This window comes from Triplophysa dalaica, chromosome 23 (assembly GCF_015846415.1).
Source record: "Triplophysa dalaica isolate WHDGS20190420 chromosome 23, ASM1584641v1, whole genome shotgun sequence".
NCBI classification, from domain to species: domain Eukaryota; kingdom Metazoa; phylum Chordata; class Actinopteri; order Cypriniformes; family Nemacheilidae; genus Triplophysa; species Triplophysa dalaica.
In genome coordinates this window covers 12,138,081-12,163,900 of record NC_079564.1, presented here as the reverse complement: position 1 = coordinate 12,163,900, position 25,820 = coordinate 12,138,081, and the positions used below count along the sequence as shown (strand labels likewise).

The following is a 25,820-nucleotide window of genomic DNA, read 5'->3' as shown; positions in this document are numbered from 1 at the left end:
ACTAAATGCCACTTCATTATGTGAGGGAACATCAAAGAATTGAAGGAATGAATCTGAAAAGTTTTTGAAATTAACTTAATAATCTTTAGCTGAAAGATCGGGTTACCAATGATGTTGGTGTCTTTATACAGTTGCCTTGCCATCACATACAGATATTGCCTTGTTTAAGGAAACTAAGAAATAAAAGCTTTCATTATTCAGTATTTTTCACGTTAGCCATCCACAGATTGTCTTGTGCATCTGATCAGGACAAATAACAAACCAAACTCTTGTACATCTTGTAGAAAGAAAAGGGAGGATGGACTAAGACTTAGAGGTCTTGCAAATGAATTAAGTTGCATGAGGTGTCACTGACTGGGTAAAAGGTAAAATGTAATTTAAGGAAAACCATCCAATTTTCAGTTTCCAGGACAACAGTGGCGACCTCCTGGATATTTACCTAGTGAAGACTATTGGCCCTCAGGCAACACCAAACACTAGTGTATTCACTCGAAAAAATGTTGGATTATTTCAACCCATCGTTGGTCCAAAAATGGGCAAACCCAACAATTGGGGATAAATTAACCCAAAGACTCTTTATATTTGACCCAACATTGGGTTAAAACTACAAAGCATATAATAATTTATAACCCAACGGTCCATTTTTGACCCAACGATGGGTTAAAAACCCAACATTTTTTAGTGTATATCTTGACAGAAGTTGTTCACTGATCAATTGGTGCTATATTATGTGTATGTTCAGGTGTGGTCGTTAACATTACATCCTCATTTATTATTCACTTTGTACAGAAGTGTACCATCAAAATTGGAAGTTAACGGGGGCAAGTGTTGTTTGGTCTTCAAAATATAAGAGTTTGGTTCCAAAATCTGATAAATCAGTTTTTAATTAAAAAAAAAACTAATGCTCTTTTTATTGTGCATTCCAATTATCATCAATTAAACTGCAGTTGGTTTGTCTTGATTTATTCCTTAATAACTCATATGTTCAACTATCTTTTTAAAGTTGGCAGTCTTACTCTGAGGGACTACCAGTTGCATTAGAACTTCGGGTATTATTGCTTACTGACTTGCACAAACCCTTTGGGATTCAGGGGTGGCTGAGATTTCTACCTTGAAGTCCAAGTTCCTTTACCCTGTCAGGTATACTGTCAGAAAGATGACCTGGCCAGTGGTCTGAATCTGCAAAAGGCAGTCAGATATGAACATGAGGTCAAAGTTATATATTTTTTATAGTCGAGTTAAATATTCAAGAATCAGTTCTTTGTTTATCAACTGTTGATGTACTCTACAGTATCTGTAGTACGGGTGTGTAGGCCTACTATATTTTTATGCCCCCATTATATATGGTGTCCTACTAGATAAACCTGAAGTGAACATACAGTTACGGGTGTAAATAAAACAATTTAACTATTTTCCAAATCTTTAAAAATGTATAAGTTCTGATGAGCATATACAAATCCTTATAACCAGACAGATTTTGCAGTAATCTTTCTGGTTATAAGCATTTTCTTATAAGCATAAGTAATTGTTCCTACTGTGGGAGTCAATGGGTGGCAAAGCCTGTCTAGTTATAAGCATTCGTACTATGTTCATCAGAACAGAGAAATTTATGCAGATTTGGAACAACTTGAAGGGGAGTCAATGATAACAGAATTGTCATTTTTGGTGAAGTATCCCTTTAACAGCTGATGAAAAAAACCCAGCATGAGAGGGTGGAGTTCAGTGACGCTCCAGTGCATTAATAAAATTAAATAAAAGATGCTTCGCTAAATTAATAAATATAAGTAAACATCACATACAGAATAATAAACAAATAAATGCTTAAATGCAAGGAAGAAGTGTATTGTGATGTTCGTGACAGTTAAGGATCACAGTGTCGTCTAGGCAACAACTGTCCCTCCTGTTTCACGTTAGTATGTACCAGAGCGTGAATACAGTTTTGCTAGTTCTACATGTACTTATACTTTTTCACAACAAAAAACGTACATACTTCAATGGGCATAGTAGGCAGGTGAATTGGGATGCGAGTGTGTTGCCGTCTTTTCTATACATATGACTTGAACCTTTTGCCCAAACAGGGAATACATATGCAGAACTCCAATCCCCCAAAGCGAAAGACAGAAAGCTCATCTGTTGCATCCACACCCTGAGAAGCCTGCTGATTTCATATTTAATGAACGCTTCTTTATAGAGTATTCCGTCTTGTGACAGGCGAATAGAGAGCATGGTGAAGGATAAAACGGGATTAGCGGTTGAAGTCATTCCCCTCCCGAGTGAACACTTCAGAACGACCAAATGACAGGAAACTGAATCAAAGGCCGTTTTGTCAGAGCTTTAGCTCAACAGCAGCTTGCTAATGACTTTAACTCCGTAATCAAAGAGACACATAAAAGCAGAAATAAAGCTGGCTTGTGGAAAACAGAACATCAAACGGCTGAACACCCAACAAATGTAAGGTTCTGGAAAGCAGACAGCCATTCAGCCCTTGAAACGCGAGAAAGCTCTCTCTTTTGCAGAGACCTTATTCTGATAGCTTCACGTAGATATGAATGACAAGACTTGTCTCTACTAAACCATTTTGAAAGCACCTTTTCCTCAAGCTGTGCCATATTTTGAAATGAGCCAAGCGGTCGGAGGAAATAAATGAGCTCCGTTCGAATTACTTTGATGTATTAGCATACAAAATCGAGCATCTATGATGGGACCAGAGGGCGCTGTAAAGGATTATTTAAACCGAGAAGCAAACAGCATCGCTACACAGTTACAGGAACGCAATCCGAAACAGGAAAACTGTTTAATAGTAAAAATGACAACCCTGTTGAAAAAAACAGCCTATGCTGGTTAGGTTTTGAAGCATGGTAACTGGTTTGAGCTGGTTTAAGCTTGTCATGTGCTGGTTTAGAATGGTCCTGAGTTGGTTTAAGATAGTCCTAAACCAGCTCATGACCTGCTTAAACCAGCACAGCTACTATGCTTCAAAACCTACCAAACCAGCAAATGCTGTTTTTTTTTACAGGAACATGAAAACAAATAAAAGTTTACTCTCAAATCTGTAATATAAAAAAAAAAGCTTAACTAATGTGTTAGTGAGTGTGGTAAAACGAGATGACCATTCATTTTTAACTGATGGGAGCATACGGCAAAGCGCACACATATACAGTTACAGACAATAAAGAATAAAGAAGTTCACATGGATTTATTATTGTATTTTATTTAGCTTAACTAGTTTATTATTTTCTGCTATTGAAAGGCACATTAATAATTTAATTTGGTCAGTATAACATGTGTTTATGTGATCTTAATTTGTGTATTGCACATGTCACTGATGTTCCAACCATCAGCGAAAGCTATTTTCTCGCTACTTTCTGGTTGCAAAAACATACCAGTAAGTAACCCTCAGGGAACTTTACTTTCTGGTTTAAAAAATACAATAAATAACCATTAGGCAACTTTACTTTCTGGTTATTTTCTGGATATTTAAATAAAAACAGCCTACAATGTTCTGTTAACATTATTTTCTGGTTGAAATAAAATAAAACCTGAAAAGAACGTTCTTAGAACGTTATTTTTTATGTTCCCAAAAAAAAATAACCAAAAGGGAAGCAAAATGTAACGTTAGGGGAACGTTCTGTGTTTGCTGGGATACGCTTCAAAGTCCTAAACATTTTTAACCTTTCTATAATCATTTATTGAAAATTGTAGCCATTAAAAATCAAAAAGACTACAGCAACGTTGACCATGTTTTACCATAATTCCAGTTCAGTTTTCAATCCAACTCAAATCGGTGCAGAAAACCAAAAAGTCTGCAGATAAAATCAGAGTTCACATTATGATATTAAAAGGAACCTGTTCAGGATCCAAAGCTTGCTGTGTCACCTCTCTCGAGTGAAGTGGACAGCAGTATGCTGATAGTCCAGAAGAACTCAAACCAGCTTTTTTATCCACACAGCAGACACGATAACTTATATAGAGTCATCTCAAGCAGAATTAAGCTGAATAAGAGCATGTAGATGTGTCAATACTCATTTAACTGTCTGAATTTTCTGCACCTCGAATTTTAGTTGCCAGAAGACATGCTAAAATTGGTTTGAGGATGTAATTGAAATACTGCCAAGGTTTCAAGCCTCCAAAAACTTGTAAGACAAGTGTGCGACACCAAAATTTTAGTTGACAAGAAAATGTTTGTCTTTTCATTTCATTACAACCTTAAATTTTCCAATGAAATTTAGCGCCATCTAGCGGATGCTACCAACCAATGATCCACTACCTTTTGAAGCACTATGGAGGCTGTCACAGGACTAAAATAAAAAAAGATAACAAAAGATAAATAGCTCATTCTGAGATAATAAAACGCTTCATTCATACACCACTGAAGACATAGTTATTTATATTATATTGCATTTCTGTCAATAGATCCTACACACTGGACTTTAAAATATCAAAAATTATAAATGATTTTGGGTAAGGATATTTTATTTTGTAATTTATTGTGTAATGAAATGTAGTGTGCACAAATTTCTACCATGCAAGCTGTGTGCGATGAATAAATAAATAAAAAGAACCAAGTAAAGGCATTACATATTAGCTTATTATAAATTATGTTTTAAAAATCAATGACTTCTCTCAGCATCTAATGGAATGGAATTGGTTGCGCTCACATAATTATTTATATCTTTCCACAGTTTAAAATGGTGAAATATATCAATAATCCTTCTAAAGTGGGTTACATTTTTTTTTTAAATATAGATGCGGTTCAGAAGAGGTTCTTTTGGTTTCAGCTCATCTTTAAGTACTTTTTGACACTAGGTGATTTTAACAGCAGGGCTCAAGCGAGTTTTCCTCTGAGATTTCTCATGTCTGAGGGGGATGACCAGACTTGGAGCAAGTGTCAAGATGTCAGTGCCGTGAAATGCTGCGGGGGCTAACCTGCAGAAGAATAACCCCTCTGATCCAACTCCTTGACTCGCACATTCACAAGATCCACATCATGGCAGTAATATTTCAACATTAAATACCTTTTGAATCATTATAGCATTTTATATCCTCTTAACTATTTAATCAGAGATTACAACCAAAGGTGACATTTTACCTATGCATCCAAATTGAAACTCTCAGTATGTGAAAATCACATTCGATAGTTTCTTACTATTGTAACAGGAGCACTGCCATCTGTCTGACACAGCTAGAGTCTGTGCTCATGTGTTCACAGTGTTTGTGGAAGCCGTTGCAGTTAATCTCACAGTCCGCTGCGTACCCTCTGCCAACAGCATCGACTGTTCTGCAGCTGCATGAATCTGCTTCCATTCTTTAACTGAGCCAAACAAAATGAGTCATGGAGACATGAAGCACAATGAACTTCAATTTCAACGTCAGTCTTTGATACGGCCTGCTATGAGCATCACGTCTCATGCCGTGACAGCAATATTAACATGTCACGTTCAAAAACTCTGAAATGGAAATAACAATGGTCAAACTAGATTTGAAGAAAACTGTTATAGTGCTTGCAGGAAGCAGTGGTGGGGGTTTGAGCAGTCGCTACCCTTTAAAAGTCGAAGTTTCAATTTCAACTTTGTTGTTACAACTTTTTTTTATCATCCGGCTGCCTTCAAATTTTGGTATGTTCAAGATAAAAAAATTGGTTGAGGTGAATCAAATATTACTAGTAGTACAGTGGTAAGAGCATTGCGTTAACAAGGCAAGGTTGTGGGTTCGATCCTAGGGGATCGCACATACCTATGTATAATGTATAGGATAATGCAATATAAGTCGCTTTGGATAAAAGCGTCTGCCAAATGCATAAATGTAAATGTAGTTAAATCAACTAAAAAATTTAAGGCAGTTTGGTAACTTAATTTTTTAGTTAAACCAGCAAATTTGTAAGGTGAAGGGACATGCTAAGCCATTGATAAAAAGTGGCGTTGTAGGTCATTGCTAGAGTTATTGCGGTTGCTAACATCTTCAGTGTATTAGTTTGTTTTTAGTTTGGATGTTTTAGGCAAAAATCTCCAATAAAGAAAAGCAGTTACACCTCTCCACAACAAACCACAAAGTTTGAGATGTTTTTTATGTCTATAACATAAACAATGCAGGATGAGATAGGAATACAGCATACAGCTGAGATGTTTTTCCTTCTTAATAAGTAAGAAATGCTATCAGTCAAATGAATCTTACATTTTTTATAATCTTTTTTTCTCCTTTTTGGAATGATTAAAATGTGAATGTGAAGCAGAGAGGGAGCCTGTAGCCATAGGCTCTTATGACTAAATTCTAAATAGGTTCTGAACTCTGTATTTAATCATATTAAAGTGTGGTATGTATTATATTATCACAGGACCGATATATTTTTATTATCAATACCGATAAATTGTGACATCCCTACTGTGTCCATCACATTGTAATCAACTTTGTGGACTTGTTTTGTTCAAGGGGGTGTGTCTGTTTGCTTTTGTCCAGCCCCCGTGAGATTGTCTGTGGCGTGAATGATATCACATGAGGGAGAGGACATTGAGGAAGTGGCCGTGAAATGGATGTAAATGGCCGCGTGCGCTCAGGGAAAGATCTCAGTGTGGACGCTCGAGGCCAATAGGGTCTGTCCGGCAATGAAGGGGCTTGTTTGGGTTTAGATGGATAATAGGTGGATGTTAGAAGCAATGACCACAGTACGAGCATACAAGCTCTTTGACACCAAAAAAACGGTCAGACGCTTATGGAACCATAGACGCGTTATGATCAAATTCATTTTAACATCTATGGATTAACCTGACTGTGATTGAACGCTTTTACGAGTTTTGTGGACATTAATCTTGCATACGAGTGATTTGCTGTTTCCTCTTGAAGACTGAGAAGCGTTATCTTCCCCTGTGGATGTAAAGATGTCTTTGGCCGTGTATTCTCCGTGACCCCGGGATGGGGTCTTGTTTCGTGGAGAAAAAGGGGAATTGTTTGTGTGATTTTTTAAGTTTATACGCAAAGGTTATAACAATGTGCCGAGCATGGGGAAGTGCAAATTGTATCACTATATGTGACTCTGGACAGCAAAACCAGTCTTATGGATAAATGTTTCGAAATTGAGATCTAAAAGCTGAACAAATAAGATTTATAGTGATGTACGAGTTGTTAGAATAGGACAATATCTGGCTGATATATAACCGTTAAAAACTCAGGAATCTGAGAGTGCAAAAAAGTATTGAGAAAATTGCCTTATATATATATATATATATATATAATATTTAAGGTAGGAAATTTACGAAATATCTCCGTGGAACATTTAGTTAATATCCTAATGATTTTTGGAATAAAAGAAAAATCAATAATTCTGATCCATACAATGTATTTATGTCTTTTTATAAATGTTCCCGTGCTACTTTAGACTGGTTTTGTGATCCAGGGTCACATATGAAATGAATTTTGTGTGCTCTGACTCCTATTTGGGTAGTTTTGGTCGTGCGGTGCATTGATAAATCACTAGAGTGTAGTGTTGTGCTGTGAATCATATCTTTCTTTAGTCACAATCTGTCCGGTGAAGTCATGAAAAGTTGTTGGTTGATGATCTTGATGTATATATCTATTTTAATAACTAAAACTGCTTTGTACCCTTAGTCCTACACAAATGTATTCTCTATGAAGCTCATCCTCTTAAGAGGTTTGTTACAATACTAACGTAAAAACAAAACAATTTAATCTCAAGTTGCCAATTATCTGTGTAATGTGTTTTGACACCATTTTAAAAGCTCAACTTGAAATAAGTACATTTTTTACTTTTATTTGAAATTGCAAGATGAGAAACTTAGTGTGACATGCTGGGTAATAGTGCATCCGTGGATGCTGAAGTGGACAATAAGCCATTGATCATGACCTATCGACAGAACATCTCTAATTGAGGCTCATAATTACCACAGCGCTTCAAAACGTCCTCGCTGCCCTTTCATTTAAAGAGCATGACGGTTCACATTGAGTTTTCAACAGGCAATCCCTCATGTAGTTAAATCTGTAGTGTAAATGCACTGATAATTCAATGAGCATCCTATGCATGTCTTCTGCACCAACACCTCAGCATCCCAACTGACCCACAGAAAGCCTAAATCTGTAACCCATTTAGGAAACAATCTGCTATACAGGCTGTTGTTGTTCTGGGACCCAACAAGGTTAATTGTATGTTTATTGGCAAACTGAATGTCTTAAGAAGAGCTTTTGGTTTTCACAGAACAAACATATTTACATTCACCTCTTTCATGATGACTCGCCTCTTTCATCAACATCTGACACTATAACACTAGCACGTCCTTTCTTTTTATCCTAAATACTAGCTTAAGTATACTGTGTTTTAGCAAGTTGTGCTCAGTTGTGATGCACTTGTATTTTTTTCTTTTGCTGTCGTGACTGCTTCCATTGTTCCTCATTGGATAAAAGTGTCTACTAGATGTGACCCTGGACAACAAAACCGGTCTTATGGGTACATTTTTCGAAATTAAGATTTTGACATAATCTGAAAGCTGAATAAATAAGCTTTATATTGATGTATGAGGTGTTAGAACATGACAATATCTGGCTGAGATATAACCGTTTAAAACTCTGGATTCTGAGAGTGCAGAAAAATCAAAATATTGAGAAAATATCCATTGAAGTTATTAATCAGCTTCACTGTGGCAGGCCATCCACTCACAAAAATAAAGTTTTGATATATTTAAGGTAGGAATGGAAAAATGATCTTTACTTAATATCCTAATGATTTTTGGCATAAAAGAATGTATACAATGCATTTTTGTCTTTTACTAAAAATGTACCCGTGCTACTTAAGAATGGTTTTGTAATCCAGGGTTACAAATGTTAAAAAATGTCAAAGTTTCCATGTTTATCCTTATAGTGATAGTTCACCCAAAAATAAAATTTGAGTCATCATTTACTCACCCTCATGTCATTCCAAACCTGTGTGGCTTTCTTGCTGCTGCCGAACAGAAAATACGATATTTGGAAGAACATTGGTAAGCAAACAGCATGTCCCCCATTGACTTCCAATGTATCGACGCAAAACTACTGAGACATCTCTAAAAGATCTTCTTTTGTGTTCCACAGAAGAAAGAGTCCTATGTAGTTAATAGTTAAATAAATAATGACCGTTTGTTATTTTTATGTGAACTATCCCTTTAATGTGTATCCTTTATGTAGTACTGTATAAACACAATCATAAGAATGTGTCAGATATAAAAAAAAAATTATAAGAACAAGTTAATTGCCAATAAAGTTGCTTGGTTTAGTTCACCCAAAAAATGAAAAATCGGTCATAACTTATTCGCCCTCAGAAATTAAAGAGAACCACTCATGAAAGCTGTGCATGATAACAATAATATCCAATCCTTGTCCTTTATAAGTGCCTGCCAAAGCGTAATGATCCGTGTCCTTGAAACATCAAGTGAACATGAGTTTCCCATTTTTAGATAAGAGCTCTACAAAATTTGACTAAACTCAGCAGAACATACTTTTCTGGAGAACAGAGCAAAGTATGAAACAAGCTCAGTTTAAGAGTCAAGTGAGAATGAGCGAAACATCCAACAGGAATTAACATCACGAATGAACTTGAGCATTTGTCTCATAGAATCCCATTCAACGCGTGGAGGGTCAATGAACCGAAACAAGTGCATGGAGTGGGGCTTCATTTCCTTTTGTTCAGCTTCAAATAACTGATACAGAAGAGGAGCTAAAAGCTTGGCTCCAAGGACGGCCCTCCTGCCACAAAGTTAAGAGATGACAAAGGTCGATGTGTCCACTGAAGTGAAGAGAGTGCTCTGCCTGGCATTAAGTGTCAAACTAAAATGTCTTTTTTATCAGCAGAGCCTGTTTGGATTCTCACTGAGATCAGAATGAAGATTTTTTTATTTCAGGTAAGAAACATCTTTTGCATGTTGATATGATTGTCTGTCCATTGAAAATCACACGGCCGTGATCAAACCATTTAAAGCTTTCATGGCCATATTAATATCTGAAGGAGTTCAAAGCAAAGTTATGATCTATTTTTAAAAAGTGACAAGCGCCATATAAGCCCCATGCATTTAATAATGCAATAGTCCACACAACAGCTATCTGAAAGAGGTAACTGAAGACTGCAGAAAAAACACAAAACACGTGAACAAAGACGTTTCTATTCAAATAAATATATATGTGTATTTGTGGCTTTTGAAAGGACTCCAAACACCTTTTCTGTCTTTTTTTATTTGGCATTTTCAATAAGCATTTAAGCAGGTGTTTTTACGCTAAAACGGTAATATATGCACAAATATCTTGAGTTAAATCTTCTCCTACGCAATTTCACCCCTGCCCGCCCTGTTGTAAGTGATTCAGATTCTTTTGTGCTCAATATTTCATTCAAGTAAATAAAAAAGTTATGAGCTAAGTCCTGGACGCCCTTGACTGGATGATAAATAAAGGCACAAAACAGCGCTGCGACTCAAACGTCAAGGTTGTGTGACTGGAGCAGAGACAGTAATCCCTCATATCTCACTACCACGGCCACATGACAGTATCCTATTTAAATACAGGCATTTATGACACTGTGTGGCAGTGATTTATGCTCAGGTGTGCAGCACGGCTTCAACTGTCGAAGACAAGATCTGATAAGGCTTTCTCAGCCCTAATTTTAGTGTTTTATTTTAAAGTACCAGTGAAATAAAAAATGACCATACCTGTTTTTCATGAAATATTGCATTTATTGTAATTTGCTTATCAATGTTGGTCATTCTCTTATTAAAATGTCTGTGCCCTCATAACCTTCAGTGAAAATCTGAAAATGTACTTCCTTCCTGTAATGACAATCCATCTTAAATGAGGTATGTTAGACGGCTTGGGCGGAGCATCCGTCAACTCCTCCCCTTCATCTGTCAGTCTACTGCCAGTTCAATTTCAAAATGCAACGGCTGCTTTTATGCATCCAATCCATTCGCAAAGCAAGACAAAAGCCACGCCCCCTTTTTTCTGATTAGAAATTCCACTTCACTCGAAAATGCTTCAAAATACGGAAGTTAAAACGATCGCAACTTCCGGTTCACAGTTAGTTTAAAGAAAGAAAGGTGTAAATAAAAAATGTAATCATCAAAATGAGATATGCCTAAACTGCCTTGAATATATATATATATACTGTATATGCACACATGAAGACATATAGAAAAAATTATTGAACGCTACTGTTGTCTGTTATTGTAAAGTGAAGACTGTAGGTGGTCATAAAAGAGTTTATAGTACTGGCATATACCGTTTTTGTTAGTCGCGGTGTTGGGTACATTGTGAAACTCACCTTTGACTGTTACTAAGGCAATGTGTTATCAAGACTCTTTTTTAAAACATTGAATGTAATTTCCTTATTAACACTTTCATAAGCACATAATCTAACTAGACAAATGACTATATATCCTAAATAGTTAATGTTCCTTTTATCGATCTCTATCTGCCTTTGTATTCACCCAATCATAAACATAACATAATCAATAAATGTTGCTTAAAATATCATTTGTATTTTTCATGATCATATGTTTATATAAATGATGCCTTATGTAAATACACTCCGTAAGATTCTTAACACTAAGAACCAAATAAGAGCAAGCAGAAACCATTGTTTGTATTTACTGTACAGAAGATATAAAAAAGATGGAATACAGATTGGTTGATGAAAGTCGTATGAGGTTCCCATCTGATTATTTGTTTATCCATTCAGATTTAATGATCGCGGTAGATTTTCATTGCTTTGAGCGAGATGTTTAACTTCAGATTGCTTTGAAATGGATTCAAGACCTTGATCTAATCTTTTTGGAGCACAATAGAGCTCAGTTAATCACAATAATGACAATTTCATCTGCTTAGATGCGTTACAGAGACCTTTTAATGAATAGGGTTATTTTATTAGACAACTGTACAGTGATGTTTAGATGTTAACACAGAATGTACAGTTCGGTCACAAAGGAAGTTAATAGCGAACACAACATTCCTAACCCGAGCTTAATTCTCCAGCAGTGCAGAAACAGAAAGGTCAAAGCTATCATGAAGACAAACATCCCCAGACAGTTTGCTTGGGTCAAGTTTTAACAAGCAAATGTTTCGAGTCCTTATTCACCGACAGCAACTGCCAATCATTCAACAAAAAAAGGGCTTCCAGTGTAGAACCATAAAAATTCAGGTGATATATCTCTTGTCTCTTGTCAGTCTTGTCTAAATTTTGCGTGATGAGAGTGTCATTTCAAATGCAGACAGTGCGAGCATTCCATTTTCAATTCCCCAGATTTCCACTGCGTCCAACTCCTCCAACTCTGTACATCTTGGGACCACGATGCATTGCCATGCAATCAGTTCCCCCAAATAAATACAAGCGCACGTATAACATAAAGACTCATTCAGAGATAAAATATAAAAGCAAGGCAATCGGATGTTCAGATTGGTACAAATCCTTTCGCTTGCTATGAACAGAAAAACAGGCGGCATTATTATTGATGGCCTCCTTACAGGCTCTCAGTGGATTGCTATTTCTTAAAAGCCAATGCTCTTAAAGAGAACAAAATTATACCTTTGTCTTCGTCGTGTCTAAGGTTTAAGAGCCCAAATAGTATAAATAAGCAGCTTAAAGATACAATGCTTGTGATTAAAGAGGATCTATTGACAGAAATGCTATATATTATACATTTACATTTACATTTATGCAATTGGCAGACGCTTTTATCCAAAGCGACTTACATTGCATTAACCTATACATTTATACTTAGGTATGTGCAATCCGCTGGGATTTAACCCACAACCCTGAGTTGTTAACGCAATGCTCTTACCACTGAGCTAGAGGAATGCTAATGTATTGTATAATGCAGACCTTATAATAAGGCGTTATGTTTTTATGTTATTTTATTATCTTAGAATGAGCAGTTTCTTTCCCTTCCATGGAAAACTGCCAAAATTGCTCTACAGAGTACGTTTCATAATTATATTATCTTATATATATGTGTTTTAATAAAGGGGTCATATGACACGGCTTAAACTAATGATAGCATTTGTTTTAGATGTAATGCAATGTTTATACACTATTTAAGGTTCAAAACGCTGTATTTTCCACATACGGTGAATGTTTGTATCTCCTCTTTGCCGGCCTCTCTGAAACGTGCAGATTTTTACAAAGCTCATCACTCTGAAAAGCAAGGTGTGCTATGATTGGCCAGTTAACCTGTGCATATCGATTGGTCGAATACTGCAAGCGTGTGCCAGAAGTGGAATGTCATTTACCATATTTGGAACATCAGGTTCCAAAGCAATTGTACTGACTGGTACGCCTTATTTACGTATACATTTGGGTGGTCATAGTCAAATCATACCACGAACTGATGTGCACTGTAAGACTTTGCTGTAGTTTTTGCAGCATGTTTGCCAGTAACTTACTTTAGATTTAATTACTACTTGATATACTTTCAAATTAGTACTGTTTTAAATTACTTTATTCAAAATTAAAACACTTTAACTTTTGAGATTCAAAATGAGCAAGGAGAGACTGGCATTAGCACAGCAACACTGCAAAAGAACTAAATTCTTCCTAAGCATTTTCTCTTATTTTATGTAAAATATTTAAAACGTCTTAACTCATTGAGCGTTTTTAAATATTTTTACCCAACTTTAATGGCTCACGGTAAATTTTCTGTAAAGAATATATGGAAAAAAAATATGTCAAATGAAAGAACAGAGTCTCAGCTTTTAAGCAAAATACGGCAGAAACCGTATTCTTCTATCTTCATTTGTTCTATCAAACATATACGTTCTAGGTTCTGGGATTCTGTACTTTTTCACAAAGCTGTGCAATAGCGCCACCTGCTGTACAACATTACAAAAAACTTGTCTTTGACGGGGAAGCGTTTTTTTTAATTGACGAGATAACTCGTCAATGGCGGTGAAAGAGTTAAATCAAGATACATAAATATAACAAGAAATGGGACCCAAGATATTTAGTATTGTTTAATGAAATAAAAATATATGAACTAGGTAAATTTATGCTTAAAACATAATTGTAAATTAAATCTACGGTAAATTACAGCCAAACCTGCTGTGAGATTACAGCAAAGTTTTACACTGTAGATTTGTGGGTGTGTGGTTACACGAGGCGTTTCAGGCAGGTCTGGGTGAGCATTCGCTTTTATGGTGCTTTTTCCAGCATAGTACTGCACTGTATTGTGCGTAACAGCTTAATTTTGGGAGGTTTTCTACTAGGTACAGTACCTAGTAACTGATACTTTTTGTAGTACCACTTCGGTTGAGGTTCCAAGCGTACTGTACCGATACCATAGTGTGACGTGTTTACACACATATCACTGATCCGGCAGAGAGAATCATTACCAGCCTCATTATATTTGAAAAACATGAATACTCATTTTAACATGTAATATTGGCATTTCGTATTATGCTTTGTGACAGTAAAATAGAGATCGAGCAATGCTAAATGCTACTCTAGCTTACCATGGTGTGCCGTCGAGCAAACAAAATGATCGTTGTCTGCTCTTTTCTTTAAGATTTCCCAAACTGTCTGCCATCCGCCAATGATATGCTCCATTACTCCTGTGTTGTGCTTGTGTTTGAAGCGTTCACTATGGCAGTAGAGGCAGTGCAACAATGACGCTATGTTTATAATATAACCCGCCCACTTTGAAGCGCTATTAAACTGCTGTGGAAAGCAAACAGAGCCGAAGTGAAATCAACTCAACTTAGTCGAGTCGTACTAAACCTGACGGTACCATGCAGTGGAAAACGCCAATAGATAGAATGCATCTTTTGTTCCGACACTTACATTTTTGCAATTTGACGTGTCTAATACATGTTTGGCCAACTTATAACACACCAAAGACACAGAAAAACACGAATTCTCACCATTTGACCCCTTTAAAGTAAATACATTGTAATCGGCTAAAACGCATGTGCAGGTCACTTTACTTCCTGAACAAGTGCACACCCTGGTCTGTGTTGCTTTCATATTCATACTCCTTCATGTAGTCTTGAGTTCGTAGGGACTTTTCATGCGAACCGTGCCCCGTTCCTAAATAAGCTTCAAGTGGAAAGCCACCTAACTGTTACTGATGTGCTTATTCGCCTGAGAGCTTTGTTTCAATGAACATATCTCCGGCCAATCCTATATCTCTGGCAGAGCGTGTGTCAGAACTGTTTTCCTGTTCCAGTTGGGTGAAGATTTGAAAATGTTGAATATTGATAGTCAAAACAGTCCTAGTGAAAGTATCTCTTTAATAGACTTTTATTTTCTATTTGTTATATTAGATTATATGAAACCTACAATATACCATCAAAGCAGATATTTTTGTAAGCATAAATGATCATATCTGAACTTTTTCTTGTTCTGCCTCCTGTGGCTAGGGGAACCCTGGACTGGTGTTATCTCATTACATAGGTGTTATCTTCCCTTGTGCAAGCAAGCGCGGTGTTAATGAATACAGCTTGACAGATGGTAGCCTTTACTTAAAGGCAAAATCTGATTTTCTTGGGTCAAGTCAATGAGGCCAGTCATGAAAGCACACCAGCACATAATGAGATCAGTGAAGTTAATGCATGGTAAGGGCGGGTTCAGACATGCTCGACTGAATGTTAGAGGTAATGAAATAGCAAAGGTGGTAAACAAAATCGCTGTCTTGAGATGATGAATTAATGTGAGACGGTTTGCAAATAAGAAGGTTAATGCACTTACATGAAATAGATTGGATATCCTCCTTCGAAATACCAGCAATACTTCTTTGCTTCTATGCACTGCAAAAACAGAAAGAATACGATTCAAAATGAATTAAACATCTGCATTGAAAAATGTATTTATGAGTTTTTATAACTTCTGTTGCATCGTAATTCATACAGACGGTTTCATTGGATGCACAGGCCTGGCCCGAAGTTAACTTTCGGTCTGTATCTTGTTATATTATAACTATGATATTATTGATATTTTATTATACATCCATGGAATTTAATTAAATTAAAACTACTCAACAGTAATCTATTCTTTAATGTATTCTAACATTTGTTATGTTGTTACCGTTGAAATTAATAATATTAAACAAAACAAAGAAATGACCAGATATGAAAGAAACAAAAGCACAATGCGAACACATTAAATTTGGTGTAGACCTACAATGCTGTCTATGAGGAGAAGCTATTTGAGGTTTCAAATAACAGAACTTCTTCAGGCTTTTGGGGTCATTGATCGGAGAGGAATTATCTCACAGGGCAGAAAAACGTAACAAACAAGATGAACAAAACAAGCTGCAGATAAAAGACTTTAAGTTTGCCGAGGTCATGTTGAGGCTTGTGTCTTATCCACAGAAATAATGACCTCCAGCAGAAAGCTGAATTCTCATGTTTTGGTGAACATGAAGAAGGACAAAGGACAAAAAAAGAAAACAGTGAAAGTAATAAATAGAAAAAGGCCACTGCACAGCAGATGAGGCCAAGCTGCAGAGCCACAACCAATCTGCATCATTTGAATGTAACGTGAACAGGTTAAGCATCACTCATACAGAACTGTTGTTTGTTGCACAAACCAACAACCCAAAGTATTAAACTTAGATATGCGACTCATCCCTCACCATTTGCATTACACACATGGATGTTCTAAATCTGGTTGGATGAGACCTTAACCTTTTTACTTTGCAGATGACAAAAAGTAGATATTTAGTCATCTAAAAAAATTTTTTCTACTTAATATGCAAACAGTCGGTTACAAGACCTAAATATGTGATGAGATGGAAACACAAATACATTGGAGAAGGTAAACCTAATGGCATTGTTATTCTATCATATTAACAAAAAGCTGTGTGGTGAAATCCCTCTCTGTCGAGCCGGTTGTTACCAACACATGCTGTCAGCGTTTCGCTTGTGCTTTGTTTGGCAGCACTGACTGAAACCTTAGCGCTGTAGATAGTTTTCTCCATCTAACAGGATGATAACTTAGATTAAAGGGCAATCTCCCTGGCTCTGCTTCCAGGGGGGTGAACATTTCTTCTAGATCCGATTACACTGCTGATCATTCATCCCTTATGACAGAGTGCAGGCCATGCTGTCAGTTCGATAATCAATACACCTCAGCCTACATCCCTCAGCTGCTGTCAAACCCCTGCCATTAAACTGCTGACAAAGGGCCTTCTTCATTACACTGAGGAATGTCTTCTGACTCCAGTCAGACCATTAAAAAGGTATGTGTCTGCCAGGGTGGAAGCTGCTGGATGTTTTTCCACAACCAGTCAGGGGATGACAGCAGAATAAAGGGAAATGGCGAAGGACAGAATGATGGAACTTTCTAGAAAGAGCTTGAATTGTGAGTCATAAAGTAAGAAATGTAAACAAACAGGGAAAAGGCCAAATGAAGCATTTGGTGTTAGCAAAGTTTGTATTTAATGGAACAATTCAGAAAAATAAATAAATAATGGTACTATTTAACTCATGTCATTCCAAACCTTGTGTATTGTAGAATATTGAAGGTACATTTAACACAATATCATGACCACTTGATAGGGGTTGACCATGAAAATGGTCAAAACAACTTGTGGTCCAAGTATTCTGAAATATCTGATAATAAATAAATTGAAGACCCACACTGCAAAAAAAGTCTAAACTTTAATTGAAAAGCAGCCTTCAATTCTGTCATCATTTACTCACAATCGAGTTCTTCCAAATCTGTATAAATGTCTTTGTTCTGATAAACACAGAGAAAGATATTTGGAAGAATGCTTATAACCAAACAGAGCTTGCCCCCCATTGACTACCATAGTAGTCAGAAGGTCCCCAGGACTGTATGATTTCCTACATTCTTCAAAATGTCTTTTTGTGTGTTCAACAGAACAAACAAAACAATAAATATAAAGTAATTTCAAAGGGTGGCTAAATCCGTTTGGTTATAAGCATTCTTCCAGACATATTTCTCTGTGTTAATTAGAACAAAAAAATTATACAGGTTTGGAACAACTCAAAGGTGAGTAAATGATGACGGAATTTTCATTCAAGGGTGAAATTTAAAGTGTTTTTGTAATCAAACCGGCTTTAAAAGTAATTTAAACTTTAATTTTTATAAACAGACTTAAAATATTTAGTTACATTTTGTATAACTGCATATATTTCGTACAACAGTACTCCTCTAATTCAAAGTCTTAAATTAGAAAAGTTAATTTGATTTAAGTTAAATGTATGGCAGCTTTGAAAGTTTAAAAGTAGATTTTTTTTAAGTGCACAAGATATGTAAAGTAACCTGCAATTTTATGTTTCAAACAGAGATGGAGATAGAAAGGCAAAATATACAGACTCCCGCTTTAAAGCAGCAATGTGAAGATTTAGCGGCATCTAGAGGTGAGGTTCCGAGTTGCAACCAACGGATCACTCCAGCCCTTCCTTTCAAATAACTAAGGCGGCTCCTACTGGACTAAGATGTTGTCACGTTTTCTCTACTTTCCCGAAGGAGATAACATATTTGCGAAATGCGCTTTGTTGAGGAGTTTGTCCGTTTAGGTCTAATGTAGAAACAACATGGAGAATTCCATGTAAGGGGACCCGCAGTGTATGTAGATAGCTCCTTCTAATATAGTAAAAACATAACGCTTCCTTATGTAATGTCTTTATTCACCTCTTAAGACATAGTTATGAATATTATATTGCATTTCTGTCAATAGATTTTCCAAAATACTACAAACAGCACCGTTAAGAAGTAGTCACAAAAATGAGTAATACTTTAAGCAAGAGGAAAGTCAAAGTTTACAGACTGTTTATATTCCTGCTCTTTCCGAATTTTTCCCAAGCAATTCAGAACTGTTATGAATATGTATTAGACAACCAAAACAAGCAGCCTACATGTCTAACATTCTGTATATGTTAGTTGATACCTTGGGATTTTTACAGCCAACACAGCAATCTTACGGTCTCCTACCCTACGTGGGTTCAAAAAAGAGTTAAATGATTTACAATTACAATTTTCTACACTTTTCACTAAATAGCATGCATTTATTTGAGCAAGTTTTTTGTTGGTGTTGCGGCATTGTAATGAAGGCAAAAATGATACACCAGCAAAGATCAGGATACCTGCTGTTGCTGTGGGGAACTCATTTGTGGGGTAGCAGGATTTTTTCTATCCCGCTAAGCACTCGGTTGGTGTTATTAGTTTACCACCGGCATGCTCTTCATGCAGCTTCAGGCGGTATTACACGCTGCTGAGGATCATGTATTACAAAAGCAATGAAATTTACTCCAAAATGGTTTTCCAGAGTCAGACTGTTGGCATTAAATCTGGCTAACTTGCAGAAGAAGAAAAAAATGTGATTGACATGTAAGTGGACAAGTTACATAACTTTGTTTTCAAGGAAACACACTGAACAACTTTTAGAAGTTGTGCATTAGCTGGCCAATCAGATTAGAGCCACAAAATCCCCTGCTCACCCCCTCATGGTTTCAGGGTTATGGTGTGAAAATCAGAGGTCCAAGGGATCAATGTGTGCGTGGGCAGAATTACCTAGAAACCAAACATTTCCAACCACTTTATTTGTGAAGAGGAGATTTGAGAGTGAGCGAAAGGTCTGAGAGCAGCAAATAACCCTTTACATCAGTCATGTCCTTTTATTTGTGCTGGTAACTCGCTGGAGTGTTGCAAATGTTTTTTCGACGGTTTCAAAGCAACAACATAAAGAAACGTTACTGCGCATGCCCGTGTTCGTGGATTGCCCTTAAATTCTGGTTCACATTCACAAACAATAGAGTGCCTGTAGATTATTTCTGATAACAAGCAAAAGAAACCGAGAAGAACCGTTACTTGGCTAAACTGCCTATCCAATATTTTGAATTTAGACTGCGATACCAAGCTCAACCACTAGATAACAATGTCCCGTACGGTTTCTTTAAATGCCTTAACAAATTGTTTATTTAATCAAATTAATATTAAACAAAATTCAACAAACCGTTAATTAATACAAGTATTATACAGTAAAATAAGAAAATTATTGTTACAATGAAAATTCTACTGAGATTCTGAGCATTTTTAAATCTCTCTTTTACATTATGTTAATGACAGTTAAGCACACTATTCACATTCATGTAATGTGTCTGAATTTAAACTTTTGAGTTTGACTATTCTGTTTTGTTCTACTGTAATATTTATTTTAAAGTAACATAAATTAGAGGTGACATGCAATAAATACTACCATAATGTATGACATACAGCTAAAATATAACAATTATAAATAATAAAGATAGAAGAGCCGTGAAAAAAATAAGAGCTTTTCATTTCTAAAGCATTTCTAGATGTAGGCCTATTGTGGTCACTCCAGTCCAGACTCTGTTGAATTTCAATAAAATCGAACCTCAGGAGTGACATAAAGTCATCCGACAGCAATGTTAAATAATATAGTAACAGCAAGACAAGACACACTAAAACTGTGATAAAAATCGAGGTCACCAAAAGGAACTTTTCCTTAATATATGAACAATATATCAAATATATGTTCGAAAAATGTTGAAAATGTGATTTCCACAACTGTAGTTTTCAAAGTATTGAGAATGTCATGACAAAAATGTCAGAATGCTGTTAAAGAGGGATTGGATGATGATTGCCTTATCGTGCTCTTGACATTTAAATATATATAAGAATAAGAACGTTTTATACAAATACTCTGATAGGGTGCACAGTATTCTCAACAATCCATGCTCAGTTTTAGTTTAGTCACAGTTTAGGGTGTGAACAAGCGATGACTAAGTCCTCTTCTTGTTGTTGCATGGTTGTATAATGACACTAGCTCTAGGCCTGAATTCAATCAAATGACAAGGCTTTCCCTTCAGTACCGGAAAAACTGCTGGGAATAATCTTCTCAATCTGTTGTTTGTTGATTGTGTATGAATCCAAAGAGCTGGAGCCATGCATGTTGTGTAGAGAAAGAAAGTCACTACTAGCAAAGGGATAAATATCAGGCTTTTCACTGTGCAATAGAGATCTGGACTTGCATAAAGACATAATACATGCAAATGAGCTAATTGTTTCTGCCTCTTTTATGGTCACATGGTCTTTGTGTGTTGCTTTCCATCTTGGAAAAAAAACAGCATTTTGATCTCAGTTACTGCTTTAGGAGATAATGGGATTTGGGTTCGAAACATGCCTTTGTCATTTTCTTACTGAATTTCTTTCCAAGAAATTGTTGACTCCTCAGTCTCAAGACAGAGAATGGAAATGACTCAAGTTATGGAGGTTAAAGCGTCTAATGGAACTGAAGGACTTTGCTTATGGCTTTGTGTCTTTTAAGAAAATACAGTATGGATACATTTGAGTTGCTTGAACTCAACTATATCCACACTTTATTCAACTGTATACAAATGAGCCCATCCATCAACAAGATGAATTGGGGTTAGTTGCTTTACACCATTTTTGTTTATGAGCTGCAATATTGACCAGGTTTATGTTGATTGTCAAAGGTCTGGCAACATGATTGCACAATGACGTAAAGACTGAAATCTGTTGGATATGGGCATATCTGAAAATATTCCTCTCTCCCATCAGTTTTGTACAGTAGACATTGATATTTCTAGCAGCCATGCTGTTGAAACAAATAGCATATGCTGGGTTAAGTTTGTTTTGAGGCTGGTTTGACCAGCTGAAACCAGCTGAGGACCAGCACATGACCATCTTAAACCAGCACTAACCAGCAACCCAAAACATACCAAACCAGCATATGCTGTTTTCTTCAACAGGGCACCCTTTCATCAGGAAAGATCCGTAATATAAAAAAATCTTAACTAACAGAGATGCGATTTCCATTCAAGAGCGAAATTACACAATTACGATGACACAGCACAGCAAATAATCAAGTCTGGCATCTTTATAGCTATCGATCAACTTACTGTAACACAGAGATGGTCGTCAGACGAAACAACAAACAGGAAGATCAAACCAATACGCACTAGAATGTCCACGTCTCTTCGAGAAGCTCTACAAAAGCCAGTGACATCTTCCTTTATTAACATCACTGACATGAACAAACAATGTATTTTCAACAAACACAGACAATGTTTTCCCGGTTGAATGTTTAAGTGGTTGTTTACTGAGCAAGAGTTCTATTTAATCTTCGTAAATCCCTCTTTGTTACGGTCAGCGGCCACACAACACATGTCAATCCAAACGCAAACATTGATGGCTGAGCATTCATGGCCTACACCGTCCTACTTTACTCCCTTAACATGAGCCCTTGTTCAACAAGGGCTGCTTTTCAAGAAACAACAGCGAGAGAGTGAGTGAAGGCTAATGTGTGCGGACATGGTTGGTGTAAAGAGAGCATTAACCGGGGGTATTAAGCTAATACCTTTGTCTTTAGTAAATATAGATTCACAGGCCAGAGTGAGCAAATCCCTGTATCAATGTTACAAGACATGCACAACGCTACATCAAACTCCCTGCTGCTTTCCATCAACTTCTTACTGATCCTGCAATCTCTAGAAACTGTCTTTTCTCAGTCACAGAAAGAGGTGACGTGAATCGATGCGGTAAAAGCGTTTCACTGTCGAGCCAAAGCCTCATTTTAGTGTATAATTGCCGTGACAGTTAAAACAATATAAAATGATGGTTATAATTAGATAGTTAAAGTCTATGACTGTGCACAGCTGGGAAAAGCCGAATTACAAGTGCGTGCATATTATGTGTGTCCATGCGGCTCGTGTTTTATAACCGTCGAGATGTTATGTTAAAATGAATATGAATGTAGATTACAAAAAGGGGTTACATATTGTGGAGCATATTATTAGTACTGTCATTGTTTCAGCATTACAGCTCCATTACTTTTTAAGATATTGATGATGACATAAAAATCTAGAACCTTCCAAAGACTTTCAATGGGGTTAATGTCAGGGACTCTGTGGTGTCCAATTATTAAAAGTAAACAATCTAGTTCAAAAGAATCTCATGGCAATTCGTAACTATTTTAAGAGTTGACTATTCTTACAGATATATCTCATTCGTCTGTCAGTATTCATTATGATTTGCTTTCGCACCAGTGATGGTCAGGTTTTCTACCAATCGTATGTTTTTGTACAAAATTGTACGAATGAACCACCTTGTAAAGATAATTACGAATTTTTGTGAGATCAGGTCCTCTACTTAGCTGTTCTTGATGCAGCTCACTAGTTTGCCCTTTTCGAAACACAGATCTATGTTTTCTATAACCATGAGATACATCAAAGGTAGTTCTTTATGAAATAAGAAATTAAAACATTTTAATCACTGTAATCCAATTCAGTCATGTGATATAGCCAATGATTCAATCATAACTTTTTTCATATTTCCTTCTGGAAATAGTGACGTTTATTTGGCAAGGAGTGTAAAAGATAATGTGTATAATTTCCCATCATTTTTCATTTCAAATGGCCTTGCATTTAAAAAATATATAGCGTGTCTCTCTTCAGGACACATAAAAACAGAAATGCATATTGTCAACATTCAATAGTTATGTTGTCCTCCTAAGGCAAAACCTTTACACATGCTGGATTGTTTTCAACACATTGTTGGGTTAAAAAGGGTCAAACCAATGAACCAATTTTTTTACATAAGACTCAACAATGGGTTAAAACAACCAAGAATAGGTTAATTTATAACACAACGGTTGGGCTTTACACCCAATGCTGGGTTGTCTTCAACAACCTAGTGTACACATTTTGACTCAACCATGGGATGAAAAAACCCAGCGTATATTAGTGTAAACTTCATTCAAAGTTGTCACACAAGTCTTAGACGTCATATTAACATCATTTCAAAAAAATGACAAAAGATTCATCCGTAAATCTTAGTGTTACCTTTATTGCCTTTTACATATAAATCTGTGGCAAAACTGACATGCGAACATCTGAATAATGCAGGTGCATCAGGGAGGCTGATTTAAAGCAGGCGTACATGCAGTAATGTCATTTACGATTCAGTTTAAACCTGCTATAAAAGTATAGCTGGCCTGCACTTGAATGAGAACAGCATTGCACTCAGGGAAAATATGCTTGTGTTTATAAGTGTGTGAATTAGAGCCACAGTAGCTCACTGCTTAGAATTTACTTTACACGTAATGATTTATGAGAGGAAAAGCTGTGGTATTGAATTATTCCCATTTGAGAGCTTATATAAAAGTAGGCTATATGACTGGCAAACATAATGCTATTAGATGATGATCAATTGACAAGTCATTACTGTACAGTAGCTGCCAACACGAAGATGAATAGATAAACAATATTAATACAAATCAAATCAAACCCTAAATAGAAACAGAAACCTAAAAAGTATTTTGTAAGGACTCCCTATGCAGTTCACAACCGGACCCCTGCATTAACTTCACAGTTCACCTGACTTGAACTGACACAACACACAGAAATCTGCTGTATTTTCTCCATCTGCTAACAGTGAGGCCGCACAGTTACAGTTAATGTGTGTTGTGATAGGAGGAGCGGACGCGGAGACAAAGGATCACCTCACGGAACGATCACATATAACATACAGTATCGGGGTTATTTGGCTCTTGTCAAACGACAACATCGCACCGATCAAACCATCAACCATGAAGTTCAATCTTAGCACACGATAGCTATAAAACGTTTGTAAAACCCGCGTACAGTTGCGTTGTTTGGGAGGACGCGACTCACCTCTAAAATCACGCAAAGCGTCAGCAGCGCACCCGCGGAATGCCTCTCCATCCTCCGCTGCATTTTGGCACCGAGGCACAAAGTGATGTTAAATAGTGTCAGGACGGCAGTTTCATAGCATTTAATCTTATATTTTCACAGCAGAAATGCTCTTTCTGTGTGGATAGCGAGCGTCGAGTGTCTCTCAGTGCGGAGATATAGGAAGAGCGCCAGCATCTCATCTGTGGGCTTCTCCACTCTCCCGTTCTCTCTCCTGTATGTCTGCGTTACGAAATCCCCGAGCAACAATGAAACAGATTTCCACTAGTGACACAATAGCAAACAGCTGAAGGCTTTTGTCCTTCCACCTGCATTGAAACATTTGGATATTGAATTCATCCAGCATGGGGTCTAGTGGGAAGCACAACAACAATCATTTATAATCTGGACATTTTTAAAGTTGAAATGCCATTGCATTAGATAGCCAATCTCAGTATCGAAATTTGTTAAAAAAGCACACACTTTTCAAGCCGAACATTACAAAATAGGACATGCGTTATTCTTAAAAAGAAAACGAAAACCACGGTACAAAAACTGGACAATAGGTCAATAGTTGATGCAGTTAACTAGAAGACTTGCTACCAGTGTGAATGTGAGAGGAACAGAATTCATATCCTAAAATAATTGGGGTCCAGTTGATTGAAACAAATGACAATATCACTATGATATGAAGTCAGTCAAGAAATTTGTTTTTATTTTAACTCATACATTTTAAGGGTGAGAAATTGAAAAGTAGTAAACAAATACAATGTAATTGTATTAATATTCAATCATTTTTTGCGTTATTTGAAACGTACCCTCATATGGTCTTTGTTGCCAGTTTTTCTGCATGATAGTGAAAAAATATGATATTGCATGAAACATCAATGAAGAAGGGCCCAAGGCATGCAACAAAGATAAGAACCACCTTTTTTCTTTCTCCTGTGTATTTACCTATGTACGTTGTCATGACAGCAATTTTATCAAAACAAGAGAGAGAGAGAGCGAGAGAGCGAGAGAGAGAGCGAGAGAGCGGGAGAGAGAGCGAGAGAGTGAGAGAGAGAGAGAGAGAGAGAGCGAGAGAGCGGGAGATAGAGAGAGAGAGAGAGCAGGCGAGAGAGAGAGAGAGAGAGAGACAGAGAGAGCGAGGGAGAGAGAGAGCGAGA

At 36.7% G+C, this 25,820-nt stretch overlaps 1 protein-coding gene across 1 annotated transcript in view; it reads right to left on the bottom strand.

Annotated features, from left to right (window-relative positions):
* vopp1b (VOPP1 WW domain binding protein b) overlaps positions 1–24,944 on the bottom strand; it is a 32,063-nt gene extending 7,119 nt beyond the window's left edge. Inside the window, exons 1-2 of the mRNA XM_056737753.1 lie at positions 24,637–24,944; positions 15,701–15,759 (exon numbers count right to left, since the gene is read on the bottom strand). Of these exons, the coding sequence (XP_056593731.1) occupies positions 15,701–15,759; positions 24,637–24,699 (122 nt within the window). The 5' untranslated portion in view covers positions 24,700–24,944. The remainder of the gene's footprint in view (positions 1–15,700; positions 15,760–24,636) is intronic.
* Between the last annotated feature and the right edge of the window lie 876 nt (positions 24,945–25,820).